This window comes from Alexandromys fortis, unplaced genomic scaffold, assembly GCF_014885135.2.
Source record: "Alexandromys fortis isolate MF-2015 unplaced genomic scaffold, M_Fortis_MF-2015_v1.1 scaffold_87, whole genome shotgun sequence".
NCBI classification, from domain to species: domain Eukaryota; kingdom Metazoa; phylum Chordata; class Mammalia; order Rodentia; family Cricetidae; genus Alexandromys; species Alexandromys fortis.
The window spans coordinates 7701214-7720666 of NW_026067971.1; the positions used below are offsets into that span (position 1 = coordinate 7701214).

Sequence of the window (19453 nt, forward strand, 5' to 3'; positions counted from 1 at the left end):
CATTCCACTGAAAGACTCCTAAACACTTTGATTCTATAGTCTTAATTTTTCTTTTTTTTCTTTCTTTCTTTTTTGTCTTTTTTGTTTGTTTTTCAAGATAGGATTTCTTTGTAGCTTTGAAGCCTCTTCTGGAACTCACTCTGTAGACCAGGCTGGCCTCAGATTTACAGATGCTGCCTGCCTCTTCCTCCTGAGTGTTGGGATTAAAGGCAAGTAATCTTTTTTCTTTTATTCAATATCAACTTTGTCTCAATCTCTTTCATATATATTCTGTTTTTATCTTTCAAAAGAAAAAATTATAAAAACATAAATTTTCTGATTTTAGGATAATAATAACTTTTTGTCATATATATGTATGTATGTGTGTATGTGTGTGTGTATATATATATATATATATATATAGAGAGAGAGAGAGAGAGAGAGAGAGAGAGACAGACAGACAGACAGACAGAAAGTCTGAATTCATCTTCAACCACCCTCTCCCTTTTTTTGAAGTAAGAAGAAAGAACTCGGTTTTGTTTTGTTTTTTTGAGACAGGGTTTCTCAGTGTAGCCTTGGCTGTACTGGAACTTGCTCTGTAGATCACATTGTGGTGCCTGATGAGGGATTCAGGGTCTCACCTGTAGCATACAAGCACCAGACTCAGCTGTCACTTTACTGTTCAATGTGCTCACTTCTGTCAAAACAGGAAGTGATTATGAATAACTTATCTATTAAACAGTTAGTTATGCTTTTCTGGTTTCAAAGCATCCTGATTTATATTTTAATTATACTGTTATTATTAAATTTAATTTTTGAAATGGGGTCTTTTTATATTGCCTATACTGGTTTTGAGTTCCTCGACTCAGGCAATCAGGCAGTCTCTCTGCCTCAGCCTTTACAGTATCTAAGACTATAGTTAAATTCTACCACACCAAGCTTACTTTGATTCTTGGAATACATCTTGAAACTAAATGATAGGTTAGACTGTAATATTATGAAAGTATTTTTCTTCTGTATAATGTTGGGGTGTAATTGAATTTAAGCACTTAACTGAAAACTGGCTTTTCAGGTATCAAAGCAGGAACAAGAGCTTCAGAGACTAAAGGAAAGCTCAGCAGAAAAGTTGAGAAAAATGGAAGAGAAACATGAAACAGCCATACACGATGCTGATGTGAAAAGGCAAAAAATTATCGAGCTTACTGGTACTGTCAGGTAAAACTTGAATATAACAGTTTTATTTCCCTTCTCAATTTTGTTATCAGTAATGTCTGAGTTTCAGAGTTTGATAATAATCCAGTGAGATATTTATGTGAGGAATTAATTTCTTCATAACCTATGTTCCTGTAGCATTCTGTTATATTTCCCCTCATAGCTTTCATTATATCCTTTTTTTCTTTCTTTCTTTTTATAATTATAGTACGGAATCTATTTACCTTACTGTAGGGCTCCCTACAACATTGGGTAAAGAGCACAGATCCTTATCCTTTATAGGCACTCAGCACGGCTGTTTTAAATTACAAAGAACGCTGCAAGTTGCAGGCAAAGATCTCTTCACTGGGGAAACTCTCAGGGGACCTGATTGGGTTTTTTGTTTGTTTGATTTTTGGTTTAGTTTTTTTCAAGACAGGGTTTTTCTGTGTAGCCCTGACTGTCCTGGAACTTGCTCTGTAGACCAGGTTGGCCTCAAACTCAGATCTGCCTGCCTCTGCCTCCTGAGTGTTGGTATTAAAGGTGTGTGCCACCATCATCTAGCCACGGAACCTTATTGTGTTTCGGATAAATAAAATAGTTGTCTGCCTTGACTGGACATTCAGACTCATCTTAGTGAATCTGTGAGGTGAAACATATATACTTAGCTTACCTAGATTCTACTTTGTCAATAAGAATTAACATTTTTCTACCCCTTTTTATATCATTAGCAGTCAAGTGTGAATTTACATTCAGAAACTAAAACCTTATGTCCCCAGATTTCTTTTCTCATTGACAGGGATTGAGTATTAAGATAGGGTCTCTGGGCTTAGAGTGGTACTTACTTTAACAGATAAACTTCTCTTAACAGTGACAGTGACATATTCTTCTTTCAAGATTTCTCTTTCCTGTGATGATGTTTTGTTTGCTTTAACAAATAAGGCTTGCCTAAAGATCAAAGAGCAGAACTAAGCTGCTAGAAGCCAGGCAGTGGTGACACACACTTTAATCTCAGGACTCGGGAGACAGAGACAGACGGGTTTTCTATCAGTCAAGGCCACTCTGGGCTATACTATATTGATTTGGTCTCAAAGAGAAACAGAGCCAGGCGGTGATGGCCCAACTTTTAATCTCAGTACCAGGGAGGTGGAGATGGGAAGTGATATGGCTGGGCGGAGAGAGGAATGTAAAGCCGGAGGAAACAGGAGCTCAGATGCAGGCTGAGGATGCAGTCTGGAGATTGGTAGAGACAGGATTACTCCTGCAGTCTGAGGATTTGATGAGATAAAAGGTCTCTGTAGTGGCTGACTGCACTGCTTCTCTGATCTCTCAATGTTTACTCCTAATATCTGACTCCAGGTTAGAATTCGTGCTACACTTTCCTGTTGCCAGGTATCTAGCCACTAACACAGCCTTTCCACCATTGACTTTTGTGAAGCCATTAAGTCTATTCAGATTCTAACTTATCCTTGTTTATGCTAGATAGCCAAATCAAGACCCATTGCTCTTTTATCCCATCCCATGCCAATTTCTGAAAACTTCCGTTGTACCGTCTGGAATTTATATACATCCTCTATATTCTCTGACTTTTCCTTTCTCTTACTATAATAAAACTCTTATACTGAGGACTTACTTATTCTCTTGCTTCTATATACTAAAAAACTTTCCCCCATATTCTTGTACCAGAGAGTCAAAGGTGTACTCTGAACTTACGTAATAGAATAATATCATTCCTTATTGCTGACATTTATAGTCTATCTTGTTTATTGTTCTCTCCAATACCAGCTCTAGTTAGTTAGTATTCATTTAACTGATTCATGTTTTGAATTGAGTTTTTGTTTTTTTTTAAACTTTCTTCTCTATCATATTTCTCTCATGCTTCAGACATCCCCACAGTTTACCCTAGAGCTCACCGTTTCTAATATTTACTACTATATTATTCTCTGATACTTTTGCTTGCTTTCCTTTATTTTGTTTTTGAAACAGGGCCTCAATATGTAGTTTGGGCTTTCTTCAAACTTACAGACATTGTTCTTCAACTTCTCCATAATTGAGGTTATAGCTATCTGACATCATATTACTAGTCTCCTTTCTTAATGACCTTAATATCAAGTTAATTTTTAAAATTACTTTGTTAGCCTTCTCTTTGGCTTTCGATGCATCACGGATATAAGTGTGGGTTTCTCTTCTGCCCGTCAGTTCCCACTCAGAGGCTTATATTAATTACAAACTATTTGTCCTATTAGCTCAGACTTATTACTGTCTAGCTCTACATATAAATTAACCCATTTCTAATAATGTGTGTATTGCCACTTGGCCATGGTGTTACCTCTCACCTTGCATCTATGGTAGCTGCTGGCACCTCCCTGACCCACCCTCCTTTTCCCTTTATCTTGACTTGTTTTTTCCCCACTGGCTCTATTAAGTGTGGCTATTGACCAGATCAGCTTTTTCATTAACCAATGGTAATAAAAAATATTCACAGCATACAGAAGGGCATCCCATATCACACAGAATTAAAATTCAGCTTGGGCTCAGTTGTTAAAATGCTTTCTACATAAACATGAGGACCTGAGTTCATGCTCCTAACACTCATGTTGGAAGCCCTGCATGGTCGCCTGCTCCTGTAATCACACCATTGAGGAGGCACATATAGGAGGATCCCTGATTAGCTGAAATGCTGGATCTGTAAAACTCTCTTACAGATTCAATAAGAGACCATATCTTAAAAAAAAAAAAAAAAAAAGGTGAAGCTTAGTAGCATGAATAACAAAATCCCAGAGACAGATACAGATAAGGGGTTAAAGCTGAAGATCAGAGGAGCAGAGCAATAAGCCACTAGAGTATTTTTTTTTTTTTGAAACAGGGTTTCTCTGGTCTCGAACTCACAGAGACCAGCCTGCCTCTGCCTCTGCCTCCCGAGTACTGGGATTAAAGGCGTGCACCACCACCATCACCCTAGAGAGACCTTTTACATCTACCGAATTTTCATACCAAAAGGGCGAGACCCTGTCTCCACAAATCCTCAGACTAGGCACTCCAGTGAGTTCTTGTCTCTGCCCTTTATCTTCTTCTCTCCACCCAGCCATACTGCTCCTGTCTCCACCTCCCTAGTGCTGGGGTTAAAGGTGTGAGCCACCACCACCTGGATCTGTTTGTGGCTCAATCTTTTGTAGCCAGGGTAGCCTTGAACTCCTTGAGATCCTTCTGGGGATCCATCTCCCAAGCTCTGGGAATAAAGGTGTGAGCTACCACTTTCGTCCTCTAGTAGCTTTGCTGATCTTCAGGATAGCTTTGTTTATTAAAGTACAAATAAGTCATCACTACAGTGAGGGGAGATTGAGGAAGACACTTGACTTTTTATGCATGTGCACATACGTTTATGTGCCTGTGTATGTGCATACACACACAAGAACATGTAAACAGGCATATACATAAAATCCAACTCACACTACCTGATGCCAGCATCTTTAAAGAAGCTACAGAAAATATGATCATGTAAGTCAGCTTTACTTTAAAGTCTTGTTTTTCTTAGTATAGTCTGGCAAGCCAAGTCGTTCATAGAAGATTGGTTCTGCACCTTTGCCTCTTCTTTCAAAACTCTGCCAACTCCTTGATGCTTCTCGTCCACTGGAACAAATGAAACACTTGCTTCTTCCTTTTTCAATCCATACATTAATTTTATATAACAATGTGTTTCATTTTGATATTTTCACACACGTAATTAATGTATTTTGATCTAGTTACCCTCTGTTATTCTCTCTTATTCCCTTCCTGTTTCCTACTGGCCCTTACCTGATTTCATGTCTTTTTTTGTGACCCAATGAGTTTCATTAGTTAACTCCTACTTTTTTGACTTTTGAACAATCACATCAAAAGCTTCTTGAATATAACCAATAGACATTTTCAATAGGAAAGCTAGGTCCTAAATACTGATAAAAAGCTCATGGATTAATTAATGATCACACTTCCCAAGAAAGCATTACTTTAGCTCTTCACGAGGAGTTTTCTCTGCTTCCACTATTAGGTTTTTATTTTTTAATTTTGAAATTACAGTTTAGAAAACTTTTTTTAAAAATAGTAAAGTTAAAAATATATCTCTCTCTGTCTCCTTCAATCTGCTTTTGATAAAGTGTTTTTCAGATAGAAAAGAAACCAATTTATTGAACATCTACCTTCTTTGTTCTAGGTAGATACATTAATTCATTAATCTTAAACCTATGACGTGTTTATTGTAGGTTTTAAAATGAGGAAGACGAAACTCAAATCAGGCTATATAAGTATACAGTTTAGACCTGCTCTGAAACCAAAAGTTTTTTTGTTTTTATTTTTCAGTTATATAATATCAAGTTTCAAGAGTCTGGTATTTAGCATAGTAATTCCTTTAATCCTATTTCTTATCTCAGTCGTGATTGCTTTCAGTAACCCTGAGATAACAAAGGGAAGTGTTTCTAAGAGACTGGTGGGTTTAAATCTGCCATAAAATTTTTTAAGGTTATACTTAAAATTTGAGTAGTATTGATTATGTAGTTAATATTTTTAAGCTCTTAAATGTTTATTAATGCTCTATTAATTCAACTTTATTAAGAAATGCTTCCTCAAAAGTGAAATAAAGGTGGAATCTATCTCTAGCCAATACTAACACTTTAGAACAAAACAATATTTCAGTGGCTTGACATTACTGCCACCTCTGGATAGTTATTGTGTATATTAGTGCACCATGTTTAAATATATTATTATCCCAACTAAACCTTGATGCATATAGAGCCATGATTGTTATTTTACTAAATAGGAAGTTTTTTGAGTTTTTAATATGTGGTTTTTATAAAATTTCACAATATCTTGGTTATCCTGATTTAGTGCTGACAAGCTACCAGCTCTTACCACTGTATGTCAGCATCTTTTGATTCTTTTCTTCTAGTTATCTGTTTTATATCAATTCTCTTGGTAAAAACAATTTTCTACCAAGTTGAAAATTATTTATCTTAGACTTTAGAAATGTAAAAGAGTCAAATGCTAGAGTGGTGGAGTGCTGGCCTAGCATGCACAAAGGGCCATTCATCTGTCCTGTCTACCATCTATCCATCCACCTACCTATCTATCTATTATCCGGGCGGTGGTGGTGCACGCCTTTAATCCCAGCACTTGGGAGGCAGAGGCTGGAAGGCCTCTCTGAGTTCAAGGCCAGCCTGGTCTACAAGAGTTAATTCTAGGACAGGCTCCAAAGCTACAGAGTAACCCTGTCTCGAAAAACCGATAGATGATAGATAGATAGATAGATAGATAGATAGATAGATAGATAGATAGATAGATGAGAGAGAGAGAGAGAGAGAGAGAGAGAGAGAGAGAGAGAGAGTCAATACTTCAGTGAACATACTTTTGCAGTTTAAATTTCTAAGAATGGGACTGGAAAATGCCCCTCAGTATATTGTCTGTGGTGTCCATATTGGACCAAGTTCTGGTCTGATTGAAAGGTAAAAACCTGGTTCTTTCACTTTGCTATTATTGTCTGATTGTGTTGCTTCATAGTCTTTTAGTTCCCACCTTTGTGTGGCAGGGAAAGCTGTTCAATCTTCGAATTTCTAGTCTCTTTTTTTTCCAGCATAGAAACATATTTTTATTAATTAACTCAGTGTGGGTTGAAGTAATTTTTTTCATTTTTAATGTTTTATTTATTTATTTTTGTTGATTTTATTGAGATCTACATTTTTCTTTGCTCCCCTCTCTTCTTCTCCCCTTCTACCCTCTCCCATGGTCCCCATGGTCCTCATGCTCCCAATTTGTTCAGGAGATCTTGTCTTTTTCTACTTCCCATGCAGATTAGATCCATGTATGTCTGTATTGTTGTCTAGGTTCTCTGGGATTGTGGTTTGTAGGCTTTCTTTGCTTTATGTTTAAAACCACTTGTGAATGAGTACATATGATAATTGTCTCTCTGTGTCTAGGTTACCTCACTCAATATGATGTTTTCTAGCTCCATCCATTTGCCTGCAATTTCAAAATGTTATTTTTTTCTGCTGTGTAGTACTCCAATGTGTAAATGTACCACATTTTCCTTATCCAATCTTCGGTTGGGGGCATTTAGGTTGTTTCCAGGTTCTGGCTGTGACAAACAATGTTGTTATGAACATAATTGAGCACATATCCTTGTGGCACGATTGAGCATCATTTGGATATATACCCCAAAGTGGTATTACTGGGTCTTGAGAAAGGTTGTTTCCTAATTTTCTGAGAAATGGCCACACTGACATTCAAAGGAGTTGTACCAGCTTGCATTCCCACCAGCAATGCAGAAGTGTTCCCTTTATCCCACAACCTCTCCAGCATAAGTTGTCATCAGTGTTTTTGATCTTGGCCATTCTTACAGGTGTAAGATGGAATCTCAGAGTTGTTTTGATTTGCATTTCTCTGATGACTAAGGATGTTGAGCATTTCCTTAAGTGTCTTTCAGCCATTTTAGATTCCTCTGCTGAGAGTTCTCTGTTTAGGTCTGTACTCCATTTTTTATTGGTTTATTTGATTTTTTAAATTTGATTATTTTTATTGTGTTACTTGATTATTATTTGATTTGATTATTTATTTATTTATTTGATTGTTTGATTTTTATATTTGGCCTTTTTTTATTTGATTATTTGCTGATGATATGATAGCTTACATAAGCAGCCCTAAAAATTCTACCAAGAAACTTTTACAACTCATAAACACTTTCAGTAATGTAGCAGGATACAAGATTAACTCTAGTCATTTTTAAAGCTAAAAAATACAACCTAAGAATAAGTCTTAAATAAAAATTATTGGTTCCATAAAAGTAATGTGTTTATGGTAATTTGATTACTTAGCCTCTTAGTTATTATTTTAGATAATTAAAATATCACGTGGTTAGCTCTGAATGTTATATATATATATATGTATATATATATATATGTGAAACTTTGTAAGGCTATATGTAGTTAGACTGAGAACAATGCTGGCCCTTGAGTGGTGTTGGTGTAAAGAACAATAATACTTCAGTTGGAGTAGTTTTAAAAGTATAGTATGTGACTTAAGATTCTGAGTAGAGATCTTGCTAATATTTAACCTAATAAATTTTGTAGACTTAAAGTTAGAGAGAAGACTTTTGGTGTAAAGCTTCCAAATTACCTGTTCTATTGTTTATTTTTAATTAGACAAGCTAAACTTGAGATGGATCAGTGCAAAGAAGAGCTGTCTAAAATGGAAAAAGAAATAATACATCTGAAACGAGATGGGGAAAATAAATCCATACATCTTTCTCAGTTAGATATGATTTTAGATCAGACAAAGACAGAACTCGAAAAGAGAACAAATGCAGGTGAGTAACTAGTTAGCTTAATTTGACTTACATAGAATTTTATTTGTGTGTGATGGTTTGAGTCAGAGTGGCCTCAATGGGCTTATATATCTGAATGCTTAGTTATCAGGAGTGGTGGAATTGGAGAAAGATTAGGAGGTGTAGCCTAGTTGGAGGACGTGTGTTAGTAGGGGTAGTCTACTGCTCCATTGTTTGCCTGAGTGCCATCATGTTCCCCATCATGATGATAATGAACTAAACTTCTGAAACTATAAGCAAGATCCCAATTAAATGTTTTCCATCCTAATTGTTGGCTTGGTTATGATTTCTCTTCACAACAGAACATTGACTAAGACATTAGTTATATTTAAGTGGAATAAAATCAGCAGTTGGGGTAATGAGGCTGAAAGGGATAGTGTTCAGTATTTTGTCTCTTATAAATTAATAAAAATAGTCTTATTTATTCGTAAAGTTCTATCAGATTTTTTTTTAAAGATCTCCTCAGGTAGCAGAGGAAGACAGTGAACTTCTGATCCTCCTACTTCCCCCTCTTTAGTGTTAAAATTATAGACAGGGACCAGCATGCTTTGTGTATGCAGTGCTGGGGATTAAGTCCCAGGCCTTGTGCATTCTAAGCAATCACTCTATAAACCAAGAGTTTTATAGATTCCAGCTCTCAGATTGAATATTCTTTTGTTTATATCTTATTTACATGTCCTGTGATAGTGTGCACTTTTGTGTATGTGCATGTGGAGGCCAGAGTTTGATTTTAAGTATCTTCCTAGATTGCTGTCCATCTTATTTTTTGAGACAGAGACTTTATGATTGGCAAGGCTCGCTGGCCAATGAGCTCCAGCTGTCTGTCTGTCTCTACCAGCACTTAATAGGGCAATGCACAGACTTTTGTATGGGTGCTTGATATCTGACTGAGGTCCTCGTGATTGCAGGGCTGGTGTTTTAGTGACTGATCCATCTGTCCAGCTCATGGTTTACATATGGTTCTTATGGTTCTGTATTCTCAACAGTGAAGGAGTTAGTTAGAAAGTCATGGTTTACATATGGTTCTTATGATTCTGTATTCTCAACAGTGAAGGAGTTAGAAAGTCATGGTTTACATATGGTTCTTATGATTCTGCATTCTCAACAGTGAAGGAGTTAGAAAGGTTGCAGCACCACACCGAAGCTGAACTAACAGATACCGTGCAGAAACGGGAAGCCCTCGAAACTGAACTGCAGAATGCTCACGGAGAACTGAAAAGTACCTTAAGACAGCTACAGGAACTGAGAGACGTACTACAAAAGGCTCAGTTATCATTAGAGGAAAAGTACAGTACAATCAAGGACCTCACTGCTGAACTTAGGTGAGTTAGATAGTAAGAAAGGATAACATAATTACAGGTATCTCTGTGATTAATTTGAGTCCATTGGACCATATCACAAATACTGTTGTTGAATGTCTTGTCCCATGATTCATCTGAGCAAGTGAGAGAAGTTACTTTTAGCTGCTAATACTTCTGTCCTCATTCTGTGATCAGTTCCACACTGTCAAAGTAGTTTCCTGAGAAAGGGGGATGGGAATGGAGTAGGTGGAGCGTAATTAAAGCAGGCCCATGTGAGCCCATAATAAAGGATAACAAATGTTTATTGGGGACACTCACAAAAAGAAGGCTGCTGCATCCTCTGCTCTGTTGCCACTGGGAGCTGCGAACCAAACACCAGCCACCAACTTAGCGAAAAGGGAAAAGTGAAGAGCACACAAGCTTCCTGTCTTTGCTTACAGTACCTCAGACCACGCCCTAATGGGCACCTCCCACTTTGGTCTAAATAAGAGGGTTCTAAACCTATAGCAAAACTATACAATAAGAACAGATATCAAGTGTTGTCCAGGAAAATAAAAGGCATAAACATACACAAAAATAAAACTACAACCAACATAAACCACATCAAGAAAGAAAAACATTCTAAATGTCTAGTCTACGGTAATAAGCAAATAACAGAGATTATTTCAATAGCCGTCCTATCCTGAGGAGTTTGAGTCTTGTACTGAAATGTATTAGCTAAGTTTTGAGATTAAAATAGTTATGACTGTCTAGTCTTCAACCCCATCAAAGACTTGAGAAGGGAAAAAATATTACCTGAGTAAGCAGGAAGTACAAGCAAGCAACTTCAAAAAGGTGCAAGAAATGACAGAGACAGCTGGCTACCTAGAAAATCACCCAAAATCTCATTTGCAGTGTTAGAGCAACCAACTTTGGCTAAGGCCTAACGTGTATCTAACAGACCATTTTCAGAGGCAGGAAAATTTGAAAGACTGTCCTACCCTGCTTGACAAGGTTCAGTAGTCATTTTTGCTTGTATCTTCCTTGTGCAGTTTGGATAACATGCATATTGTCAGTAGTCAGAGCAAGGGCAGTTCTTTGCACATAGGCCAGTTCTTCTGAGAAGAAAACAAGCTCCAAGAATTCGGTGCCAACATTCTCTTGGGAATAGTCAAATCCTCTCACTTTTGGAATAGTTGTTGTGTCTCCCAAAAAATTGCTGCAAGCTCTTTGCCAAGGTTCACTTCCTTCTCATAAGTTCTTAATTTCATCATTAGTGAGTGGTGCTATAATTTCTGCTGGCTCTATTCCTACTAATTTATGAAGCTTCAATTTTGCTTTTATAATTAATGCAGAGACCTGGTCCACACAAACTTTTAATATTTTACTCAGTTTATGTGGTAAACCATTCTAAGACAGTATCTTCCCTCTGTATTAAAACTCCTGAAGGGGAATGTTTGGAGGGTAATAAGACCAGAATGTGGTTAAGATTTAGATCCACACAATCCACATGTGCCTTCTGTAATTTCTCTTCAACAAATATAATTCTCTCTCAGTTTCAACTGATAATTCCCTGGGACTACATAAGTCCTTGTCACCATCTAAGATTTTGTTTAAATTAATCAGGTCATCAGGACATATATCAACAGTGGGCCATACCTGGGAAATGTCTCCTAGCAATCTTTGGCAGTCATTGTCTGCGATTCATCTCTCCTAATTTGTACATTATGTGGCCTAATTTTCTGTAAATATATTTTACAGCCTAATTAATTAATAGAATCTCCTCTTCATATTTTTTCAGGAGCAATTTGTAATCCCCAACAAGGCAAATTTTTCTCCTTCAAAAATTCTTTCTAAAGTATCTACATTTAAATCAGAAAATAAAATGTTGTCCATGTATGGCAAACTATTGATTCAGGAAATTGCTTATATATCATTTTCAATGACTGTTTAACAAAATATTGGCAAAGGGTAGGGCTATTTGACGTTCCCTGTGGGAGAATCTTCTATTCATATCTTTTAGCAGGCTGAGAATTATAATTAAGCACTGTGAAGACAGACCTCTCTTTTTCTTGTAAAAGTATAGTGAAGAAACAATCTTTTAAGTGAAAAACTGTAAGAGGCTATCCTTTTTTTTAAATTTATTTATTTATTAAAGATTTCTGTCTCTTCCCCACCGCCGCCTCCCCTTTCCCTCCCCCTCCCCCGAGGCTATTCTTTTTTAAAAAATTTTTATTGATATTTATCGAGCTCTACATTTTTCTCTGCTCCCCTCCCTGCCTCTCCCTTCCCTCCTTCAACCCTCCCCCAATGTCCCTATGCTCCCAATTTACTCAGGAGATCTTGTCTTTTTATACTTTCTACTTCCCATGTAGATTATATCTATGTAAGTCTCTCTTAGTGTCGGCACTGTTGTCTAAATTCTCTGGGATTGTGGTTTGTAGACTGGCTTTCTTTGCTTTATGTTTAAAAACCACCTATGAGTGAGTACATGTGATCATTGTCTTTCTGTGTCTGGGTTACCTCACTCAAAAAAATGTTTTCCATTTTCCTGCAAAATTCAAGCTGTTGTTACTTTTTTCTGCTGTGTAGTACTCCAATGTGTAAATGTACCACATTTTCCTTGTCAATTCTTCGATCAAGGGCATTTAGGTTGTTTCCAGGTCATGGCTATGACAAACAATGTTGCTATGAACATAGTTGAGCATATGTCCTTGTGGCACGATTGAGCATCCTTTGGATATATACCCCAAAGTGGTATTACTGGGTCTCGAGGAAGGTTGTTTCCTAATTTTCTGAGAAATTGCCACACTGACATCCAATGGGGCTGTACCAGCTTGCATTCCCACCAGCAATGTAGAAGTGTTCCCTTTTCCCCACATCCTCTCCAGCATAAGTTGTCATCAGTGTTTTTGATCTTGGCCATTCTTACAGGTGTAAGATGGAATCTCAGAGTTGTTTTGATTTGCATTTCTCTGATGACTAAGGATGTTGAACATTTCCTTAAGTGTCTTTCAGCCATTTTAGATTCCTCTATTGAGAGTTCTAAGAGACTGTTCTTTATGCAGTAGGAAATGCAAAGGAATTCCAGACTGTAGATAGCCCACTGGCTAAATCACCTTATTAACAGATCTTAGATCTGTTACCATTCTTCAGTTTCCAGATTTTTTAACAACAAATTCAAGAGAATTCCAAGGGTTGATTGTTTCTTCAATATGCTGAGCATCTAGTTTCTTTTTTATCATCTGTTTTAGAACCTAAAGTTTCTTTTTTGTTTAAGGCCATTGCTTAACCCATATAGGTTTCTTAGTTAACCATTTTAAAGGTAGGATCATTTGTACCTCTGAGAGTTTGTTAGTTGTTGCTCTGTTTTTAACAGCCTGAATGGTTGGTGACTGTTTTTTTTATAGTACTTTATAATATCCTTCCCAGAAACATGAGTTGGTTTATGATATGTTTCTGAAACTGCAGGAATATTAATGTCAATATTCCATTGCTGCAACAGATCACTGTCCCATAGATTCACTGCTATATTAGCCCATATGGCTTCAGCTTTCCTCTCTACCCTTTGACTGTATGTATTCAACCCATTTTGTGCTTTGCTTTAGCTGAGATAGGGTTCCAATTCCTAGGAATTGAACATCTGCTACCTGAAAAGGCCAATTCGGATGCCAAGATTCTGGAGTAGTAATAGTCACATTTGCTTCTGTGTCTAATAATCCTTCCATTATAATATTATATATTTGTATTCTCAGCTTTGGCATTTGACCATTTATAGAAGTCTCCAAAGTATGTGTTTTGTATTTTCTACTGGAATTTTTGATTTACCTTCCATGGTTATCCTATCGCCCAGAAATGTATGGTTTTTTTACAACAGGTATTGGATTTTCTAAGTTTCCTGGGGAGGTGTATCCTCCACAGTGACTGGGAATGACTGGACCATGTTTTACCTGGGTGCCTGTGAGGGGCCCTCCCAAGGAGTTTCCCGATGGTAATGGGTTTCCTTGTTTGTCTCTTCTTGATCTATATTCATTGCTCCAATGTCAGTCTTTACCAGATTCTTCTATTTGGGTCAGTCCCAGAAGAACATTATTTCTAGGAATGCTCTGTTTACAATCTCTTCCTCAAATAGTTGAATTACTCAACATTGGCTGTCTGCAGAATCCATTCATCCATTGGTGTTGATATTACCTTTAAGGGCCCAAGTATCTTTTTGCATTTTAAGTTAGCATTTTCAGAAATTCAATTCAATTTAATTCAATTTTCAGAGATTCAATGAGTATTCTTCTACCTTCTTGGTCCACTACCCCTATTTTACAGCTTTAGTTATTCTTTTTTTTTTTTTTTCCGAGACAGGGTTTCTCTGTGATTTTGGAGCCTGTCCTAGAACTAGCTCTTGTAGACCAGGCTGGTCTCGAACTCACAGAGATCCACCTGCCTCTGCCTTCCTCCCGAGTGCTGGGATTAAAGGCGTGCGCCACCACCGCCCAGCAGCTTTAGTTATTCTTTGCAAAAATTACTAAATATATATATATTTATATATATATNGAGAGAGAGAGAGAGAGAGAGAGAGAGAGAGAGAGAGAGAGAGAGAGAGATTCAGTTCTTTTTCCTGGTTCTTGAATCTTTCTTGTCCCAAGCATTCAAGGCTTTTGTGTCTGTCATAGGAACAAGATGTGTTCATTGTATGTAGCTTGACTCTCTGAATCAGCATAACAGCCCTCACCAGGAATTTGATCTTGGGAGGCCTCAAGACCATTGATTCTACCTTGATGGTCAAGGGCCTTTGCTTCCTCCCTCAACAACTGTTCCACTGAAGCTGTGTTCCATGTTCTAAAGCAGCTGAGACTAATTGAAGCCAATCATGTGGAGTAACTTTATTGAAGCCCATGTTTTTATTGACTGCTTCACATATGGTGAATGCATGCCATAAGAAACTACTGCTTCCTTAATATTTTATAGATCTTTTATATGTGTAGGCTCCAATTTACATTCTGTATATACTTTTCAATATTTAATATTTGCTGGCTTTTCAGAAGCAGTAGCAGGATAAGTAGCTAAAACTCTTGAACAGTCATCTCTGACTCTGAGGTACTGGCGATGCTATGTCTTTACTATTGTCTTTTGTCTGTACCTCCTCTCCTTACTTATCAGTTATGACAAGTTCTTTAATCATTTCAAATCTTTTTATCACAGTTTTTTGTAAAGTTTGAATCTCTTGATCTGTGAATATTTTTAATGATTTGATGAAATCAATTTCTGGTTTTCATTCTGCACATGTGAATCCAGGTTTTTAATTTTCCATTCATCCTTAGAGATTTTTGGATGGCGTGTGGACTGCCTTTCAGGAGGAATGCTCTATCTGCTAGCTTGTCATAGCTTTTTAACAGATTGATTGTCAATGTGAACAGTATGAATTCTTTCAAATAACTTCTCGTTACCAGTCTGTAAAGTCTGTATCATTTCCATAACTTTTTCATTCTTGATTCATGTTATCAATGTTATCAAACCATTTCTTTAAGGATGTAATATAAAGTATCAAACTAATCGCAGCTATGGCTAAAAATGTATAATCCTAGGTAGGTCATATACCTCTCCTAGAATTCAATACATAGTAAAAAGGAAAAGGATGGTAATATTATCTGCAACTATTTTGGGAGTGATTTACAAATTGCATTCTAATTTCAGATGACTTGCCTCTGTTACAAGTCACTACTGAGATGTATAAGGATGCTGGCCAGCTTGCGTGTCAGTTGTACCACCAGAGTGGTCCTGGGATGCTGCAGGCAGTGAAGAGAACTGAATGGGCATGATGGGGCAGCTGGAGCTCAGCTGTGGAGCAGGGGCTTAGGTCACATGGGTGTTGGGTGCCGGGATGTAATGTAGTTATAGGAGGTCCTCGTGAGCCCATAGTAAAGGATAACAAATGTTCATTGGGGAGCACTTATGATAAGAAAACTGCTGTGTTCCTCTGCTCTGTGGGCACTGGGACCTGCGAGCCAAACTCTGACCATAAACCAAGGGAAAAGAACAAGCACACTTCTTGCTGTGCTTAGAGTACCTTAGATTACATCCTAATGGACTAGTATCCAAAAGGCTCTTGGCTGAATGACTTCTCACAAAAACTAGGCAAGCAAAGCATACGGCAGTGACTAAGAGCAGAATATTATTAATAGTAACTCTGTATGTGTACCCTTGTTTTCTTCTTTTAGGAGACGGGATCTCACTTTGTAGGCCATACTGGTCTTGAACTTAGAGATTCACTTACATCTGCTTACCAAATGCTCTGATTAAAAGAGTGTACTACCATTCCCAGCCCAATATGTTATAAATATTAAGGCATTATTTTAAACTAAGATTATGCCAGGGATAGAAAATTATATGTATTTTCTGTTTTTATAGCTAAGACCCAGGCTTAAATTAAATAAAATGCCCAAATTGGTGGTGGCACATAATACCTTTAATTCCAGCTCTCAAGAGTCAGAGGCAGGTGGATGGATCTATGTGAGTTCAAGGCCAGACTGGTCTTCAGAGGGAGTTCCAGGACATCAAGGGCTAATAAAATCTCAGAGATAAAAATTGAGGTTCAACCTGAAGTTCAGAAAAGCAAAACAGCCAGCCACAAGCTCTTACTTCACCCTCAGTCCGAAAATGGCGATCCTTCCTCCAGGAATCTCAGAATGAGACTGAGAGTTGTCTCCTCCCATTTTATAATCCTCTTTAGGACATGGATTAAGGTGTGCACCACTGGGATTAAAGGCATGCACCATCTGGTTTCTATGGTGAACTAGTGTGACTGCTGGGATTAAAAGGTGTGTGTCACCTCTGCCTGGTCTATAAGACTGACCAGTAGGGCTGTTTTACTCTGTTCTTCAGGTAAGCTTTATTTATTAAAATACAAATGAAATGCCACTACATTTCCCCTTTGTGTCTAACATTTTAAAAAGACTATAACTAATGAAAGAAAAATTATAAACAATAAGTACAGTATATACAATATATACAGGTAATAAATACATCAACAATGTCTAGGCCATTTGCTTTTGATAAATTCACAGAAAATACTCCATATCTATCCTATCTTTGTGAGTCCAAAGTCTTGTACTTAATTTATTTTCTGTCATGACTTGCTTTCTGTGTCAGGTAAATAAGGAAAAGTATAACTATCTAGTCTTCAACTCCTTCAGAGTCCCAAGAAGGAAATATATTAACTGAGTTGTTGTAGGAGCCTGCTAGTTCCCAACCTCTCCTCACGTCCTCACCAGCATGAGCTGTCATTTGCTTTATTGATCTTGGCCATTCTAACTATTAGAAGATGGAATCTTAAAAGTAGTTTTGATTTGCATTTCCCAGATAACTAAGGATATTGAACATTTCCTTACAGGTTTCTCAGCCCTTTGTCTTTCTTTCGAGAACTTTCAGCCTAGTTCTATACCCCAGTTTTAAACTGGATTATTTGTTTCTTGATTTTTTTTCTTTCTTCCTTTTTTTTTTTTGATATTTTAGATATTAGTCCTTTACTGGATATAGTAGGTAAGATCTTTTTACATTCTGCATCTTTCTGCTTTGCTCCAGTGATATATCCTTGTCATGCAGAAGCTTTTCAGGTTCATGAGGTCCCATTATTTGTTGTTCTTTGTGCCTGTGTTGATGGTGTCCTGCTCAGAATATTTTTTCTTGTGCCAATGAGTTCAAGCCCATTCTCCACTTTCTTTTTTGTCAGATTCAGGGTATATGATCTTTTGTTTTGTTTGGTGTTGAGTTTTGTATGGGGTGATAAATATGGATTTATTTGCATTCTTCTTCACACAGCCATTTAGTCTACCAGCACCCGTTATTGAAGATGCTGTCTGCTTCCAGTGTGTATTTCTTGCTTCTTTATAAAAATATCATGTGTCCATAGGTGTGTGGATGTAAGTCTGGATTGCCTGGCTGCTCCTGGGCTGAGGGTGATGATGGTATGGTTGTAATGGCGCACAGGAAGAATGAGTGTTGCCTGCCCGAGTCTTACCCTCCCTGGCAGAGATGCTTCTTGGTATCAGAGACTGACACAGGAATGAAGGTGGACTGGACGGAAAGGCTGGGAAGGTCTGCAGGGAAACACTCGGTTGATTTATTTCTGTGTGCATAGGTAGGTGTGTGACATGTGTCATGGTGCACATGTGCAGCTGAAAGGACAGATGGTGATGATCAGTTCTTTTTTCCCGCCGTAGTGGTCTCAGGGATTAAACTCATGTTGTCAGGCTTGGCAGCAAGTGTGTTTTCCTATTGAATCATCTTTCCAACCCTTTTTAGTGGACATTTTTAGAGGCATCTCAAACTCAGCCAACACTTTCATATATTTTCTTATAAGTCTGCCCTTCCTGTCTTTCTAATATAATTGCTCAAACCAGAAGGCTGTAGCATTATCCTCTTCTGTGTTATCCAGTTTTCTAGCAGGTCTTGTCAACCTTATTTCTGAAACATATTCTAAAACCCACGGACCTGTTACCACTGTGCACAGTCCATTGTTGTTTCTTCTGTGGGGTATGAATGGGTCTTCATAATGGGCTCCTATGGTCTCATTTATTGCTAATCCACTTTCCACAGGATTCATTATGTTTCTGATTTCAAACATAAATCATATCATATTGATTTCTTTTTAGATTTCTGATAGCTTTCTAAAACATTCTCAGTAAAATCTTAAGTCCTTTGGAAATGAAAAACTGAAGTATTGAGACACAATTTCATTACTCAGTAGATCAGCCCTTGCATACCAAGTGTTGGGAAATATGTAGAGAAGTGAAATTCTGATTCATTGCTGATAGGAAACAAAAGTGGTGATAGCCACTGTGGGAAAATAATTGCAATTTCTCAATGAGTTAAATATAAAATTATCATTTAGTATAATAATTTCCTAGTTATATCTAAAAGCATTGAAGGTGGATATTTAAACAAAAATTATACAAATGTTCATAGCACCTCTGCTCATAATAGCCAAAAAATGGCAAGAAACCAATTTGCCACAATGATGAATGAATAAAGAAAATATGATGTATCCATAAAAGGAGTATTATTAATTCAGAAAATGCACTAAAATAGTGATAATCCATGCTATAAAGTAGAGGAACACTAAGAGCATTATGCTAAGAGAAGCTAGACACATTTAGTAAAATTTGGTTGTATGAAATTTCTAGAATTGATAAGTTCATAGAGATAGGAAAGATTGATGGTTGTCAGGAGCTAGAAGACAGAATATGAGAAAAAAAATGATCCCTGAAGCATATGGTATTTCCTTTTGTTGTACAAAAAAATGTACTGCAAGGCTGGAGAGATGGCTCGGTGGTTAAGAGTATTGCCTGCTCTTCCAAAGGTCCTGAGTTCAATTCCCAGCAACCACATGATGGCTCACAACCATCTGTAATGAGGTCTGGTGCCCTCTTCTGGCCTTCAGGCATACACACAGACAGAATATTGTATACATAATAAATAAATAAATAAATATAAAAAATGTACTGCAAATGGATAATGGTGATGCTGCATAACATTGCAAATGCAGTTAGTTCAGGTGAATTATGCACTTTCAAATGGCTAATAGGCTATTTTATGCTTGTTTTACCACAGAACACAGTTTTCAAAAACTCAGGTCTATAGAATACCAAGCCCTATATAAGGT

General features: G+C 37.2%; 1 protein-coding gene across 7 annotated transcripts in view; it reads left to right on the forward strand.

Moving 5' to 3' along the window:
* Ccdc18 (coiled-coil domain containing 18) overlaps window positions 1-19453 on the forward strand; it is a 111229-nt gene that overhangs the window by 68093 nt on the left and 23683 nt on the right. For 6 of the 7 annotated variants that reach the window (XM_050155718.1, XM_050155715.1, XM_050155721.1 and 3 more), the window contains 3 exons: window positions 1052-1194; window positions 8337-8500; window positions 9627-9840. In XM_050155718.1, coding sequence (XP_050011675.1) covers window positions 1052-1194; window positions 8337-8500; window positions 9627-9840 — 521 coding nt within the window. The remainder of the gene's footprint in view (window positions 1-1051; window positions 1195-8336; window positions 8501-9626; window positions 9841-19453) is intronic. The other variant, XM_050155719.1, reaches the window with a different exon arrangement.